This window comes from Dioscorea cayenensis, chromosome 5 (assembly GCF_009730915.1).
Source record: "Dioscorea cayenensis subsp. rotundata cultivar TDr96_F1 chromosome 5, TDr96_F1_v2_PseudoChromosome.rev07_lg8_w22 25.fasta, whole genome shotgun sequence".
Taxonomy (NCBI): Eukaryota; Viridiplantae; Streptophyta; class Magnoliopsida; order Dioscoreales; family Dioscoreaceae; genus Dioscorea; species Dioscorea cayenensis.
In genome coordinates, this window is record NC_052475.1 from 2,410,500 (window position 1) to 2,426,147 (window position 15,648).

Sequence of the window (15,648 nt, forward strand, 5' to 3'; positions counted from 1 at the left end):
TTTTTAATGAAAATCAAAATCGGTTGATATCCTCTTTAATAACCTTTAAGAGGTCGTTTGATGTTTTCTATATGAAAAGCACATCTCTCATAAAGTCTTCTAATAAAGTTTTGCCTGTAATTACTTCTAAAAACAGCTAAATACAAATGCTTGAAAATTTCAAGGAAATTATAATTAAAATGTATGTGCGTTAATTATTTTACTCTGGCACGAATATAGCCTGTATATAAAGTTATATTCCATTCCTGAACCTTTAGTCTTGATTTCACTCTAGCTTAATAAAATTTTAAAACAAAATACAAAAAACCATATACATAAGAAAAACAACATCCCATCACTTAACTCATAACATTAAATGAACCCATTAAACCATACAAAACCAAAAATCCCGGTTCCAAAAGGCAAAAAGTTTTAAAAAAAATTACTACAAAAATAAAATAAAAATAAAACCAAAAAGACCTAAAAGTGATTAATTTTTGGGTAGGGTTATGGGAAGTGAGAGAAAATATAAGAGTTTTGTTTCAGGGTTTTAAAAGCAAGAAAATGGGGTGAAATTTTGGATGAAACAAAGGTGGTATTGGAATTCTACTTGTCCCACATTTTCATAAACTATCATGAATTTCTTTTCACAATTTCTCACCCTATGAACAGTTTTCTGTACAAAGAAAGTACTATTAAAGACCACGACTTGCAAAGTTCTTATTAAAACCAAACGTGAATGTTTCTTCATGTGTTTCATTTCCAAAGTTGTTATTCTTTCTACATACCAAACGACCCCTAAATGTTATTATATATACATTATTGCTATATTGAATTAAGAAAGAACCACCGTGGCTAGTAAGAGAGTTTCATTATCATGGGTTATTTTGATAAGCATTTAATTATCAGAAAAGAGTGGTTCTTTACTGTATAGCAGTGGAAACCACCTCCTTTCTAATTTAATTTATTGGATAATAATAATTTACAGCCAAGGTGCTATTTGATAGTGCATTTGAAAAACTGTTTGTTCTAGCATTAGTGCGGTACATCTACCAAGTAAAGGAGTGAATCTATTTTATATTGGAATAGATGGAGTGTAAGATACAATATGTTAGTTTAGGAAATTTAAGAAAACATTAGATAATTACTATAATGGAAGAATTAATGAACTAAACTTATAAACATAAATTCTAGAATACTGAAATATATGTGAAAACTAAAAATAGTAAAGCTACAAGATTGGATATAAAAAGAATTAAATCAAGTATGCTATTTTCAGAAGATCACAAAGACGACTGATATAACATTTTCTTGCAATGTTAATTAATTTCTAAACTCAAAAGACTACACAAACACTTTTCAGAAAAGTGAGGGTTAATAAAAATTATTCTTTTATCTCTCACCTCACTACCATAAGACCTCTCTTCTAAAACCTTTGTTATAATATAGTTACCACACTAACAATAAACTATAATAACCAGTAATGATAATGGAGACTTCCAAAAGTTTATCTCTTTACTTTTATATCTCTTGAGTTTAATTATTTTCATTCCTCTCCAACTGTAGTTAAGGACTCAAAAATATTAGAATCAATTTCTCCTAGGGTTTAACTCCTACAATAGGGCAATAATATAAAACCACAATCACCGCCCCTCTCAATGTTAAACATCATCATAGCTCTTACTTTCTATACATTTTGATTTGTTATCCCCATTTCTATGCTAAGTGTTGATTATTATATGCTCTGAGTTAGATGCTGTGGGAGATATTTTGTGTCAAGCGTGAAACTTTAATTTTACTTAAATAGGCCTTCATGTGTCGTACTAACAGCAAATAAGCACTCCTAAGTACAGTTAGGAATCTTAGACTGTAAAACTCTTTGTTGTCAAGTAAAATCGAGCCAGTATAAGATAAATTTAACATTAGCATAAACTCTGGACATATCTTCTAAGCCATCGATTTTGGACCGTATTGATAGGCCTTTGTGTTTCTAGTTGGAAGGTAGTCGGATAGAAGAGTTAAGCTTTGTCGGCCCGGCTCTTGTCGCTAGTATGTCTATTTAAAGAGATCTCACAATAAGATGGTTTTAATCAAGAGGAACTATGCATTTAATATGGTGCAAATTTGTTTATGCTTAAATTATTAATAGATAAAAAGGAGCTAATACTAGGAGGACAAAGTCCAATTACCTAAGGCAATTTCTTATGTAACTTGACACATACATGTTATGGATGTATAAATTATAGGTCAATAAAACTCTGATAAAAAGCAAATAGAAACTCAAAACATTGAAACGAAAACAAATATTAATCGAACAAATAGAGAGTAAGCAGAATTTCTCAAAACCAAGGAAAAATATAATAAATGAAATTTCACTAACGTATACAAATAAGACGGTAATTGGTTGTTTTTCTCTTAAAGCGGTACAAGTTAACTCTTCTAAATTGAATCCTGCTAGGGCTTGCATATATATATATATATATATATATATATATGCATTAGGAGATGCGTTATTGTTGGTTAACCAAAATCACTTCAGTGCCCTCCGTCCACCATTGAACAGAAGCTAGGAATATGCATGGCTGCAAAAAGAAGAGAGAGAGAAAAAGCTGAGATCACACATTCATTGACTCTGATATTCCTACTGTTGGATGTGAAAAGAGCTAAAGCAGCTCATATTAGACTCATATAAACCATCTCTCTTCATATTTTGTATTATTATATATATAAATAATACATAGATGAGAAATCCGAAACACTCAAGTCACCTGATAAAATGGGAAAAGGTGGTAAATATATATATAGGTGGCAAAGTCTTTCAGGGCTCAGTCCAAAGTGTTAGTGTCTCGTTCCTTAGAGCAGGTTACTCTCTGTCGATGAGCCCTTTTCTTTCTGCTAAAGCAACAAAACAACAACATACAACAACAATAACAATAATAATTGGTGGTGCAACAAGATACATGAGCACACTCTGCTGCCTTCCTATGCCTCTACGTCACTCAAAGAAATGAGAGAACTGATAGCTTTCAGACTAAGGGCCCCTTACCCTAAATTGCTTAGCCAATTAATTAAGTCACCCCCAACCAACAGGGTCTGGTCCAAACTGTTAAAGGTTTGGACTTTGGATCGATTAAGCAAATAATTTTGAGTTTAATCTTTATATTTGTAAATTAATACAGTTTTAAAAAAACCCTTTAGAAAAAATATATCTTTTTAAAATATTTTCAGTACTTCACCCAGACTGGTTTAGAGCTGTAATAAAGACTTAGCTGGCTTAAAAAAGTAGTTTCGTGTTCGAATTCTTATGCAGTTGCTCGGAGAGATCTACCTCTTAAATATTTTGCCCAGACTGAATTAAAACTATTACCTTCTATGAAACTTATGGGTTAAACACAAAATAAATAAATAAATAAATAAAACCCTAGGATTTAAGTTGATTTATATTGAGATAAATTATTTAAAATATAATGATTTAAAAAGGTTTAAAATCATATGATTTTAAACTAAATTTGGTTATTAGGTTAAGAGTATGTTTAAAGGAGTTGTGTTAAACTTTGGAAGTTTGAATACTAATAGTGACTAAAATAAATATTTTAAAATTATTTTTTTAAAAATATAATAAAGTAGATTTCGTATACATAGAGTAATTGTATATTTCTGTTCAAATATACTCAGGGAGAAAGTTTAAGTCTAAAGTAAAGCTTCACACCTTATTTATTTATTTAATTATAATGAGATATTGGATGAACTTATGAACCTTCACATTAAAAGGATGGTAATAATTTTTTTAAAAAAAAACAGAAACTAATGAGTCTCTCATCAATAAGTTCACACAACTACTATTTCAAACTTCATTTAACTTTTTATTATAAATATTGTAAGTATACAGAGGGTGTTTTGAAACTTGCTCTTATTTTTAGTATCATCAATTGAAATGAACATTCTTATTTTTAGTAAATAAAATATTGGAGGAAATTGAAACAATTATATTTGAAACAATTATATTACTTTAATGAATTCTAGTTAAAAATCCAATAATGAAGACATAGACATCACCACTCCAAGTATAATTTTCGTTTAACTAAATCTTTCTATGAAATTTCAACTATATCTTTATAATAGTTAAAATTGCAATAATAAATTTGAAGGCTTGATAAAAGAATTAAAAATAAATAATAATAAATTATGAATCAAACTATTGTTAAAAAAAAAATTTATTATATCTTTTTCATGATAATTATTTGTGTTTTTATAAAAAATTAATCAATTAAAAGCTTTATTTAGTCATCTAATCCATCTTCCACCTAAGGAAATCTCATAACCAATTTTTTTTTTTTCATTTTTTAATAAAAAATAAAAAAAAAGTAAACTTGGAAATCTTTATTATAAGTACAAATCACAACAAATCACAACATTATGTTAGTAATAGTTCATTATACTCACTACTAAATTTTAATTTGTGAAAATGGTTATATACACTTTTGACATTGAAATTAATGTTTTTTTTTTTTTGTGAAAAGATGGATAAATCATTTAAATTAAAAGCAGGAAAAAAATAGTACATTCCGAAAAGCAAAATAAAAAGCACTAAACACCAAATTGCCCATTAGCTATGGAGTATAAATATACACAAAAACACAAACAATGGAACAACGAACGTCCTCAAATCAAACAAAAACAAATGAACTATTTTCTGACCGTCCTTGCTCATGGGAGCCCCACCACTCTCCACAATACTAGAACCAAAGAACTCCAAGCTACACCGAATCGAAATTAATGTTTATGATTATATATATTATAAGAATATCATATTGATTTCTGAGAAATTTGCTTTACACTTTTAACATTTTTAAACTAATGTTTATGATTTATAAATATTATAAGAATAATATCAGGGTGCCTTGTTGTTATAAATTTACTTTTCATTTATAAAATAAAGTTTTTACAATTTATGGTCCACTAAACATAGTTTGCTGATAAGCTTGTATTTAAAACAATGAATCACATCCTTCTCTGAAAAAAAATATATAATTTTTTTTAACAATTAATAATTTCCTTAAATGATATTGTGTTTCCAATTAGTTCTGTGATTTATTTGGTAATTAAGAGTGATGTAAGTTTTTAGTAAGTAAAATATATATGTTAAGATAAATGAAGTAAAATATTATAAAATAATAAATCCAAAATATCTACATGTTACCACCATATCACATCTTACAAATGTCCAAACACGTTAATATAACTCATGAGCAAGCTCACACAAATGTCATTTCAAATCAGGTAGTTAAATATCTAGAGAGCTACAGTTATTAAATTTAATTATTTATTACCATTCCCTATACTTATTTTTAAAATGAGATATTGGAGGAAATTGAAATAAACCTACCGTTATTCAAAATTTGAAAAAATTTGGATACAACTCTTATCTTCAACTTATTAGTGTTTGGCATGGTTTTTTCACTGACCAATTTAGATATTTTTTATGAGACGATTGATGTTTAGGCTGATTTAAAAATGCTACAAGACTGAAAAATCATGATAAAATTATTTAAAAAACTTTGAACATAAAATTTGTGCACAATGAAATTCAATTTTATTTTAAATTTTAAATTTTTTATTATAATATATGCATTACCTCTTCATTCAAATTTCATCATATATAAAAACGTTTCTTAAAAAGAAGTTTCTTAAAAAGTAAATTGGTACTTAAATCCCACCTAAGGTTGAGGTTCGAATCCGTGAATTATTCAAAATTTTCAATAATAATAATAATAGCTAAAAGTTTATTTAATAAATAATAATTTCCTCTTTCAAACTGTACATATATTTACTTCAATATTTAAATTAAGACTAAAAATCACCGAAGAATTAAATCAACATGTTATGAAGATTCACAAGGTCATGATTTCTTCATAAGTTGCTGAGAATTAAGAGAATTGTAATGTTAATGCTATGATATTACTGAAGATGAAAGATGTGAGGATAGTTATTACGGAACTAAGTCTACTGAATTATTTCTCATGAGGAAATAAACTGTTGTTACTGTTGTTATCACTGAAGATGGTTACAATGCTACGTAGTTGCTGATAAATAAGGGCGGAGGGAAAGAGTGAAGGTGTTAATTGAGGATAACTGTTTGAATGACAGGGCAGCTGAGGTGGAGTTGGTTATCCTAAGCGGATATTCGTTGAGAAGAGATCTCAGCCGTTCAGCCTTTATAAAATAGAGAGTCCCACATCAAAAATATTTAATCTCAGCCCTTCATTCTATATGATATAAGAACATATGAACAATGTAAAATAGAAACTCACACATAGGAATGAGAAGTGACTTGATTGGTTTTCTCTTTCCTGCTTCTCTTCTTCTTCATCATCTTACTTGATCTTTTCTGAGTAAAATCAATTCTCCATAACACAATAATTCTTTTCTTTGGTAACAATAAATTCCTAAACATCTATTTTTTAAAGTTATATATAAAATAAAATATTTTCACATTATAAATAAATTATATTAAACATAGGGATGTCAATTACCCCCGGCCCCAACGGAAACCTGATTCACCGCCCCGTTGGGACCGGGGTAGGGGATTTTTTCGGGGGTCAAGGACAGGGCTAGGACCAAAAACAAATTCCCCGTCGGAGTGAGGGCCGGAGAATATCCCCTCGCCCCGTCCCTACCCCGAAATATTAAATATTTAATTTAAATATTATATATATATATAATGTTATAAATATCTAAATAAAAATTAAAAAATCAAATACATTTATTTATTTAATTAGCAAATTATTAATAATTAAATAAACATTAGTATAAAAATTAAATAAAATTCTAAACTTATTTTAACTATATTATATTTTTAAAATTTTTTTAAATTTTACAAATAATTTATGTGTGATTGTGTATATCGGTATCTTATGTTAAATCGTATTTGTAAATAAATTTCTCAATTATTAAAAATTTTTATGATATTTTTAGCAAATATTTTATAAATTTTATGTTAAATAATAATAATAATTTATTAATTAGGGCTGGAAAATCTCTAAACCTGAAAAATCCCCGTGGGGACGGATGGGAAAAAAGATTCCCCATATTCGGATTCAAGGCCGGGTTCAGAGATGGAAGTATAATTTTGGCGTCAGGGCCAGAGAATGTATCCCCAGTGAATCCCCGTTGACATCTCTAATTAAATGATAGGACAAGTTCACATTAATACTGGAACCATATTAACACCCACTCAACCATAAACAAGCTACAATCACCAAATAGCAAGACCAAAGTAATAAACACTCTCAAATTCAATAAAATAACATTATAAAAAAAGGGAATAATTAGAAAAGAAAAGGCAAACAAAGAAACACATTAAGTCCCAGAAATAAATTTCATTGAAATACTGGAAAATAATTCTAATGTTTCCACCCCTTGGAATGACCTTCCTCCACATATGGCTCTAAAAACCCCATGAACTGAACAACATAGTAAAAACATGGTCTCAACACAATTTTATCTAAATGACATGAACTACTAATAACTCTTTTTGCAAGATAAATATAGAAGATATCTTTATATATTCCGACAAATTAAGACATGGAAACAGACAGCATTCCAGAAATGCCACATGCATCTTGTGAAAAAAAAGGCCCTATAAATAAGATACTAAACAAGAGAAATGTCGAGAATGAAGTGATGTACCGCAAAACTGTAGAAATTCGCTAACAACATAATTAATGGCAAATCATTGATAAGTTGCAACTAGTGGTTAGCGAGGAGTGTCCCAGTTCACCAAGAATAAACGAAATTGTAGGATTTCATATATGAAATATCTAAGGCTTTGTCAGATGAACTTGAAACTCAGATGATATATAAAAACCCTAAATTAATGGATAAACACTAGTTAGGTTATACCTTTGAACCATCCTGAGACCAACGCGCACCATAACCTTCAGAAACCCGAATCTCAAACACACATCCGTAGGGTTGCATTAGATGGATGTTCATCCAGGAGCAATTAGTTAGCAAGCAGTTGATGACTTCTAATGCTAGTCTGTTTTTATCTGAATCTGAAGCACCATAGTTCAATCAACTTAATTATTACAGTGTATTAATAGACAAAAAAAAAAACATGTGATTCAACCAACCAACCAAAAGAAATATTTAAGGATCAGGTAGTAGCTTTCTAGAAAGATAACCTTACCACTTCCAGAAAAATTTCCCCACCATCCATTACTGCTCCTGTTAACATGTTTAGCCAAAGCTCTTGCCGCATTAGTCAAGGAAGAACCTTTAACCTCCACATAAATTACATGGGAAAAAATTATGAAAACCAAATACCTATAGCATTATTTATTGAAGGGCATAGCATTCATGCAAGTATAACTGATAAAATAGCCAGATACATCAAAACATCATTTTTAAGTGACACGCTATCCTACTGGTGTGCCTTTGCACTAATACGTGGGAAAAGGTGTGTCTTTGCACTACTCAGATATAAGCATTGGAAGGTCCTTATCGTCAAACATATTCTGATAACCGGACACATCCAGGCAATCACATGCAAGAGCCAAATAATCACCATGAAGTATCTATATCTAGAAGACCCATTATTTCTCCAGGCATTCATGCCAATGGTATCTAACATCAACACTAATTCAGATATAAGTAAATTCCAGCAGGTATGTCACTGTTTACAAATTTTTAGTTTCCAGGATGCTTCATAATTAATGGAAACAATTCTATAGCATTCCTCCAAACGTTTTTCAGACAAAAATCATGACTAGTTGCTAATAAAATTGCTGACTACAGATAGTCCTACAATGTTAGAAAAGAAATGAATTTTTTATTAAAAAAGAAATCTTACATTTGGCCGAAAAGGTTTCATGGCAGACGCTATAAGGACTGATCTGGGAGGAGGCAGAGCATCAGTAACTGTTCCATTAGTATGCCCCATACCAAGAAGGAAATTCAATCCATCATATCCCAGCCCCTGGTAAATGATGAAACAACCACATTGTGATGAAACTTCTAGTGAAAGAATTATAAAAATGGAAAACAAACACTCACAGTGAGAAGCTTAGCCATGTGAACATAGGGTTGAGAAGCTGGTTTGGATACACAAATTGCTAGGACGCCATTCGTCCTTTCTTTCTCCTCTGTATAAAACTTCCTGTAGATCTGTATTCCTGGAAAGTATTATTAAGAGCACAAGTATTAGGTGAGTGCAAGTGAAAATTTATGGCCCATCTATCAATCAAAATGCAAGATGTCTAGTATCTTAAACTGACCCAACACTCACTGCCCTTGTAACTGAAGAGGAAATGGAATACATAATACCCAGTAAATATCATGAAACAGTGACCAGATTTCTTCATTTACATTATGAAAATGAAACTAATGGCATCATTGAAAAATAATCATCTACACCGTTATACACAACCTCCTTTCACATATTTGAGGCCCTATATGTTGGTTTCAAGCAGAACGTCAAGTGGTAGCAAGTTAAACAAGTTATCAAGCATTTAAAAATGTTTAGAAGCTTTGGCATGTGGAATTTGTGTCTCAAAGTCTAGATTAGAAAAAAACCACTTTAAAAATGTTTAGAAGCCTTGACATGTGGAATTTGTGCCTCAAAGTCTAGAATTAAAAAAATAAGCAGTAAAAAAGGTTTAGAAGCTTTGGCATGTAGAATTTGTGTCTCAAAGTCTAGAATTAAAAAAGAACAAGAACAAAAAGCATCACCTTCCTCAATAGTTTGAACCCCCGGGAGGACCTTAGCAAGAGTCTCCACTTGCAACATCTCAGAGAATGAATTGTACCTGTTAACATGCTGGAAAGAAAAAAAAACCGTTAAGTTGAAAGATGATGTAGACATGGTAGTGTTGAAATATCCATTTAACATGATATAAAAAGGTCTCGTTGATTGGAATCAGAAAATGGAAGAATATTTTCATCATTAATACAAGGGATGTGAGATATTTAAATCACCTGAACTTCAACAACAAGGGCTTTGTTGAAGAGAAGAGAAGCACCTGGAGCAATTCTGGAAAGGAAACAAGCAACAGATTTAATAAGGGTAACTGGCAATCAAAGAAAATATGATCATGACTAAGAGTGATGGATGAGAGTCAAATTGTGGCATACTAAATCCTAAAAATTTTTCTTTTGGTATAATTTTACTTCCGAAATTGGTCGCTTAACTCATTATAACTCAGACTTATGAGCAAGTGACTAAAACAAACTAGACAACTAGTGATATAATTTCAACCTCAGTATCAAAATTTCCACAACTGTATGCAACATTTCAGCTTAGAGAAGCATAAATACCTCTCTATATTCCATTATTGACAATTGCACACAATTTATAATGAATTACTAATCAAAAGGCGTCAAAATTTCCACAACTGTATGCAACATTTCAGCTTAGAGAAGCATAAATACCTCTCTATATTCCATTATTGACAATTGCACACAATTTATAATGAATTACTAATCAAAAGGCGTCAAATAAACTCCTGTGATTTTCCTCAACAGTTCTTTTAGATTTATTAATTCACATCCTTCCAGAAGAATATGGTATATTCCCATCCCTTTGCAAGCCTCATTTCTGTGATGGAAACACGAATTGACAATTTCAATGGCTTCTCTGCAATTATCCTCTAGTTACATATTTATAATCTTACCCTTATTTCTCAAAACCATTCATCATGCATATTGTTAAAGGCTCTTAGTTCTGATTAATTTATGAAAAAGAAATACGCCCCGTAGTGGCCAGTACAAATTAAAGCTATAAAAAATGACAATGTAATCCCATTGGAAAAAATTCTAAGTGGACTTACCTATTGTAATCACCGACAGCGCATCTCCCTTCAACAATTTTTAAGCCAGCTGTACGGACAAAGTCAAGTTAGTGAAATTTTCCATGCATTTCACATACAATGCTATTGTAATACTCAAAATACAGAAACACAGGCTTCAATGCAGTATTCATATGGCAAGCAAAGGGACTTCACAAGAAGAATTTCTTATTTATTGTATGTATACACTTCCATTACGTAGTTGAAAATGATTGGAGTGTGGGTATATCACGGCCTAAGACAAAAGCAGAATGCTTTCCGCTTTGGATTAATGAGCAATGAAAAACTGTTAATTTAAATTTTCCTTAAAAAAGCTTTCATGCTGGGAGAAGGCAACTGGCCTTCTAAATGAACAAAACATAAAAGCCAGGAAAAGAATCAACAGGAAAACAATGCCACTAGAGCAAACACAAAAAGAAGAGAACATCAAAATGCATAAAAATGAATAGCACTTAATTAAGAAAAAAATAATTCAGAATATTGATTTTACAAAACTTCAATAGTTCACAGTAAGAGGATAACTAAGATAAGAAAGGGTATCTTACCTTTTAGCTGTGAGAAGAAAGGTTCCTGAACATGGAGCTCAAAGTTAACAGCTTCAAAGATCTTACAACACAATTAATGAAATGAGACATCATGATACTAGCCAAAGGCAAGAACTCTGTTAGAATTGGGATGCAAGGTGTTTGAGTGTCACTAATTTATTTGAAGAAAAACATAGCAGGATTTTATTTGAAGAAGGACAAGGAGGTCACTAATTTATTTAAAGATGGACAATGATGACATTATTTTCTTTGAAGAAGGACAAAAGAATATAATAGTTATTCCTCACACTCTCATACATCATCACACACACTTATGTTTCTCACTCACACGCATTACCTTCATACCTATTTATAGCCAAATTTACCATGTATTTAATGATAAAAAAAAATAGATGAGAGATACAAGAGTTGTCACAGACATGAAGAAGGGAAGAAAAGAGAAATAAGGAGACAACAAGGAAAAGAAGAGAAAGAAGGACTAGTCTTATCATGTATTAATGATGAAGAGGATGAAAATGCATCAACATTTAATGAAGATGACTTTGATGTTGATGATGATTTATTTAAGCATGACATGGACCAAGGAAGTAGAAGGAAGAGGCAATTAAACTAACCTCTTTGGCAAGTTTAATTTCCTTTTAATACTTGGAATGAGGCAGGGAATGGAATGATGGGGCATGAGGTGATGAAATGAGTATAGCGGTGGTAAATTTGGCTACAAATAAATATGAAAGTAATGCATGTGAGTGTGAAAAACATAAGTGTGTGTGAGATGCTAATGATGCATGAAAGAATGTGAGGAACAACTATTATATTCTTTTGTCCTTCTGCAAATAAACTAATATCATCCTTGGCCTTTCTCAAATAAACTACTGTTTTCCTTGTCTTTTTTCAAATAAAATCCTACTATATTTTTGTTCCTGCTTATCACTTTTGTCCCACATTTACACTGAAACACCCTACATCCCAATTCCAACAAACAAACAAACTGCTTCAGATGGTCTTTTACCTTCATCAACTCCGATCCATTTTCCAATAATAATTTACTCCATTCATCTTCCTTCATCTTTAACAACTCATCATCAGAGTCTGGCACTCTCACAAAAGTTCCAGAACTTAAAGATCGCTCCAGAGAATGAGCCAAATGCTTATATAGAGGATACATTGGAACTCCTCTACAATCATCTACACAAACCATGAAGAACAACAACAACAACAACAACAACAAAGTCTGAATCAGCAAAACCCTATTACTTACAGTAATACTCCCTCATATTATTTTGCAAGAAATCTCCAAAATAGATAAAATAAGGCAACGTATCAAAGCAAGTTTTTTTTTTTTTAGTCAATTGAAGTAAAAAAAATAAAAATTAAATTAAATTAAATTACATTTAAAAAAAAATGTCACTAGACATCAATTTTTTTGTACTAGTTTTCGTTCTTCAAAATTCTCAAAAGTCAAATGCTCTGCAGAATGATGATCACCAATGACTTTTAAACCCTCTAAACCTGAGACACAAAACAAATGATAAACAAACCCTAGAAATCGCATCAATGATCATCAAAACCCTTCCAGAACATCTCCAGTTTCATCTCTCTCAAACTTTCGCTGAAAAAGGACGAACAGAGAAGCAAAAACACCATAAAAATACCTCCGATATTGGAATCAACGGGAAGGGGATCAGTTTGGAGGAGACGAGAACAGTAGTCATTGGCGAGCCCAAGATCCACATCTAGAGATCCATCAAGGTGTGAGGAGAGAGTGAAGAAGAGAAGGTCTTCCACACAGTCTACCAACCGAACCGGAGCGGTGGCCGGAGACGAAGGAACCTCCGATTCGGGAGGCAAAGGCTCGTCCTCCATCGCCGGCCTTGCTGAGCTCTCCAAATCACTGCCGTTTTATCGCTGCGCTGCATCACGGGGGTTGCATCTGGACCGTTGATCATTTCAACAATCTCAACGGCTAGTTCATGATAGGTAATTTTACGCATTTATCCTCATAAATAACTTAATTGTAAAAAAAAATTCCCTTACCAATAATAATAAAAAAAGAAATAGATATATATATATATATACAGAGAGTAACCAAAAGAAGTTAGTCTAAGAGGTGAAAATTTGAGTTATTTACAGAAATAATTCTAAATTTAAATTCTTATTGTATGCAAAAGAAAATATATATCCGAAAGAATTCTATTTTATTTAGAGTTCCGGGGGCTAAAAATAATATATATATATACTTTTGGAAATCCGGGGCTAAAGACATACCATAGCCATTTCCATCAACAAATGGATTAAATAGGAAGGGAAATATAACAAATGAGAAAAAAAAAATTTAACAATTGTTTTTCTCTCTTTTTTTAACTTTTTTTAATTTATATTCAAAAAAGCTATGAGTTACATTAACCATTATTATATTTTATAGATAAAAATAAATAAATTATACTATGCGGGAATCTTCAATTGACGATGTAATTAAAGAATCCCACTAGCTTTCACTTGAGTAACTAAGAAAAGATGATGATCTCCAACATACCCTCAGTTCCTTTCTAAAATAAAGATCTAGAATGATTTGATTGAACAAAAGGGGATGAAAACAAGAATAATATTTTCATGTAGTTGACAAATGTCAAGGGAAATAAGATTTTCATCTCGAGTATCCACCAGGGCAACCTTGAGAATTGACGAAAATGAAAAGATTTCGAAAGATCTTTGCCTCCCAGTTCCACTCTCAGTTTGGAACCAAAAGAGCCTCTTGTTTTTATATTTCCTGGTTGAAACTACTTGCTTCGAAGCAGTATTTGATCTGGGAGCCGATAAGGTGCTAGGAGTGGATGGCTTTTCAATTTTCTTCTACTAGAAATTTTGGTTAACCGTAAGTGATAATGTTATAAAATTATGTGAGGATTTCTACTCCGGAAAAGCCAATGTAGAAAGGATTAATTGGGCAAGCATTGCTCTAATCCTGAAGGTGGAAGATTCAGTGAACCTTTCTCACTTCTGACCAATTGTCTTAATCAACTCCATGCTTAAAATCATTTTTAAAATCATGGCATCTTAGCTAAATAAAGTGATTGGCTCTTTGGTCAACATCATACAATCGTCTTTTTAACAAAGAACAATGAATTTTGGGTAATATTGTTGTAGTGGAGGAGCTGCTCTTTAGCCTCCAAAAGCATCTTAGCTAAATAAAGTCATACAATCGTCTTTTTATCAAAGAACAATGAATTTTGGGTAATATTGTTGTAGTGGAGGAGCTACTCTTTAGCCTCCAAAAGCATCAAATTCCCGGCAACATTCTTAAGATTGACTTTTCCAAAACTTTTGACATAGTTGATTGGGACTTCCTTCAAATAATACTAATTGCCTCCGATTTCGGTGCATGCTAAGTCAAATGGATTAAGGTCATCGTGGTCTAATCTAAATCCTCTATCGTGGTTAATGGGACCCAAAGTGGCTATGTCGAATACCAGCGTGGATTAAGACAAGCGGATCCCCTCTCTTTATTATTGTTTGTCTATGTCACAGGATTTCTTCAATACAATGTTCAACCACGCCTTAAACTTAAGAATCCTGTATGTGTCATCTCTAATACATGGTTGACCTTCTTATTCTTATTGCGGGGTAAAAGAGAACCTTATGATCATTAAACTCATACTTTATATTTTTGAGGAAATATCGAGGTTAGTGATCAATTTCCAAAAAACATGCTTATTTTCATCTAGCATTGGTCAGTTCCAGGATTCTACATTGACCCAAACACTCCATTGTCAGTCAAGATAACTTACTTAGGAGTACCTATTTCGGATAGGAGACCCTGAAGGGGAGACTGGGAGAGCTTGATCTCAAAAATCATCTCGTGTTTAGCCTCTTGGAAATCAAAACAACTCTCCCTTGAAGGTAGATTTACCTTAGTTAACTTTGTTCTGTCTTTTACCCTGACCTACTGGATGTCTATTTACAATGTTCCTCACTGGGCCACCAAAAGGAATGACCAGATCAGAAGGGACTTCTTGTGGTTTGAACCAGACAAGGATCACCTAGGTTGTGGCCTTGTCAATTGGAAACTATTTGTGTAGATCACATGATCAAGGCAAATGAGGTATTTTAGATCTCAAGAATTTTAATAGTGCTCTTCTAGATAAATGATGGTGAGGTGGAAGATTTCAACTGATGATCCCTGGTATGGATCCAAAATTATTAAATTCGACTCCTACCAGGGTAATATGTTATGGAATCTCTTCCTAAGGCAGCCTAAAAGAAGTTCCTTCTTCAGGAAT

At 31.8% G+C, this 15,648-nt stretch overlaps 1 protein-coding gene across 3 annotated transcripts; it reads right to left on the reverse strand.

The window, feature by feature from the left end:
* Positions 1-7,256: 7,256 nt before the first annotated feature.
* Positions 7,257-13,262, reverse strand: LOC120262177. Of its 3 annotated transcripts, XM_039270251.1 has the most exons (11): positions 13,024-13,262; positions 12,381-12,556; positions 11,372-11,432; positions 10,809-10,857; positions 9,958-10,012; positions 9,712-9,799; positions 9,037-9,155; positions 8,834-8,959; positions 8,171-8,264; positions 7,882-8,036; positions 7,257-7,442 (listed from the first exon to the last, which is right to left on the reverse strand). In XM_039270251.1, exons 1-11 carry the CDS (start codon positions 13,232-13,234, stop codon positions 7,383-7,385), a joined length of 1,194 nt encoding a protein of 397 aa, XP_039126185.1. In that variant the 5' UTR covers positions 13,235-13,262; the 3' UTR covers positions 7,257-7,382. The 3 variants fall into 3 exon arrangements, 2 of the variants coding, with proteins under 2 accessions (XP_039126185.1, XP_039126186.1); XR_005536716.1 differs by lacking the exon at positions 7,257-7,442 and having other exon boundaries at positions 7,927-8,036; positions 8,171-8,257; positions 13,024-13,261; XM_039270252.1 differs by lacking the exon at positions 7,257-7,442 and having other exon boundaries at positions 7,943-8,036; positions 8,171-8,208; positions 13,024-13,261.
* Positions 13,263-15,648: the final 2,386 nt, after the last annotated feature.

What these genes read in the sequence shown, in the direction of transcription:
- LOC120262177 (XM_039270251.1), bottom strand. Translation starts at nt 13,234, where the DNA reads ATGGAGGACGAGCCTTTGCCTCCCGAATCGGAGGTTCCTTCGTCTCCG. An exon ending in GGTTCAAACTATTGAGGAAG is followed by an intron (nt 9,156 to 9,711) that starts GTGATGCTTTTT and finishes AATACTTTCCAG; the next exon opens with GAATACAGATCTACAGGAAG. An exon ending in ACATGGCTAAGCTTCTCACT is followed by an intron (nt 8,960 to 9,036) that starts GTGAGTGTTTGT and finishes ATCATTTACCAG; the next exon opens with GGGCTGGGATATGATGGATT.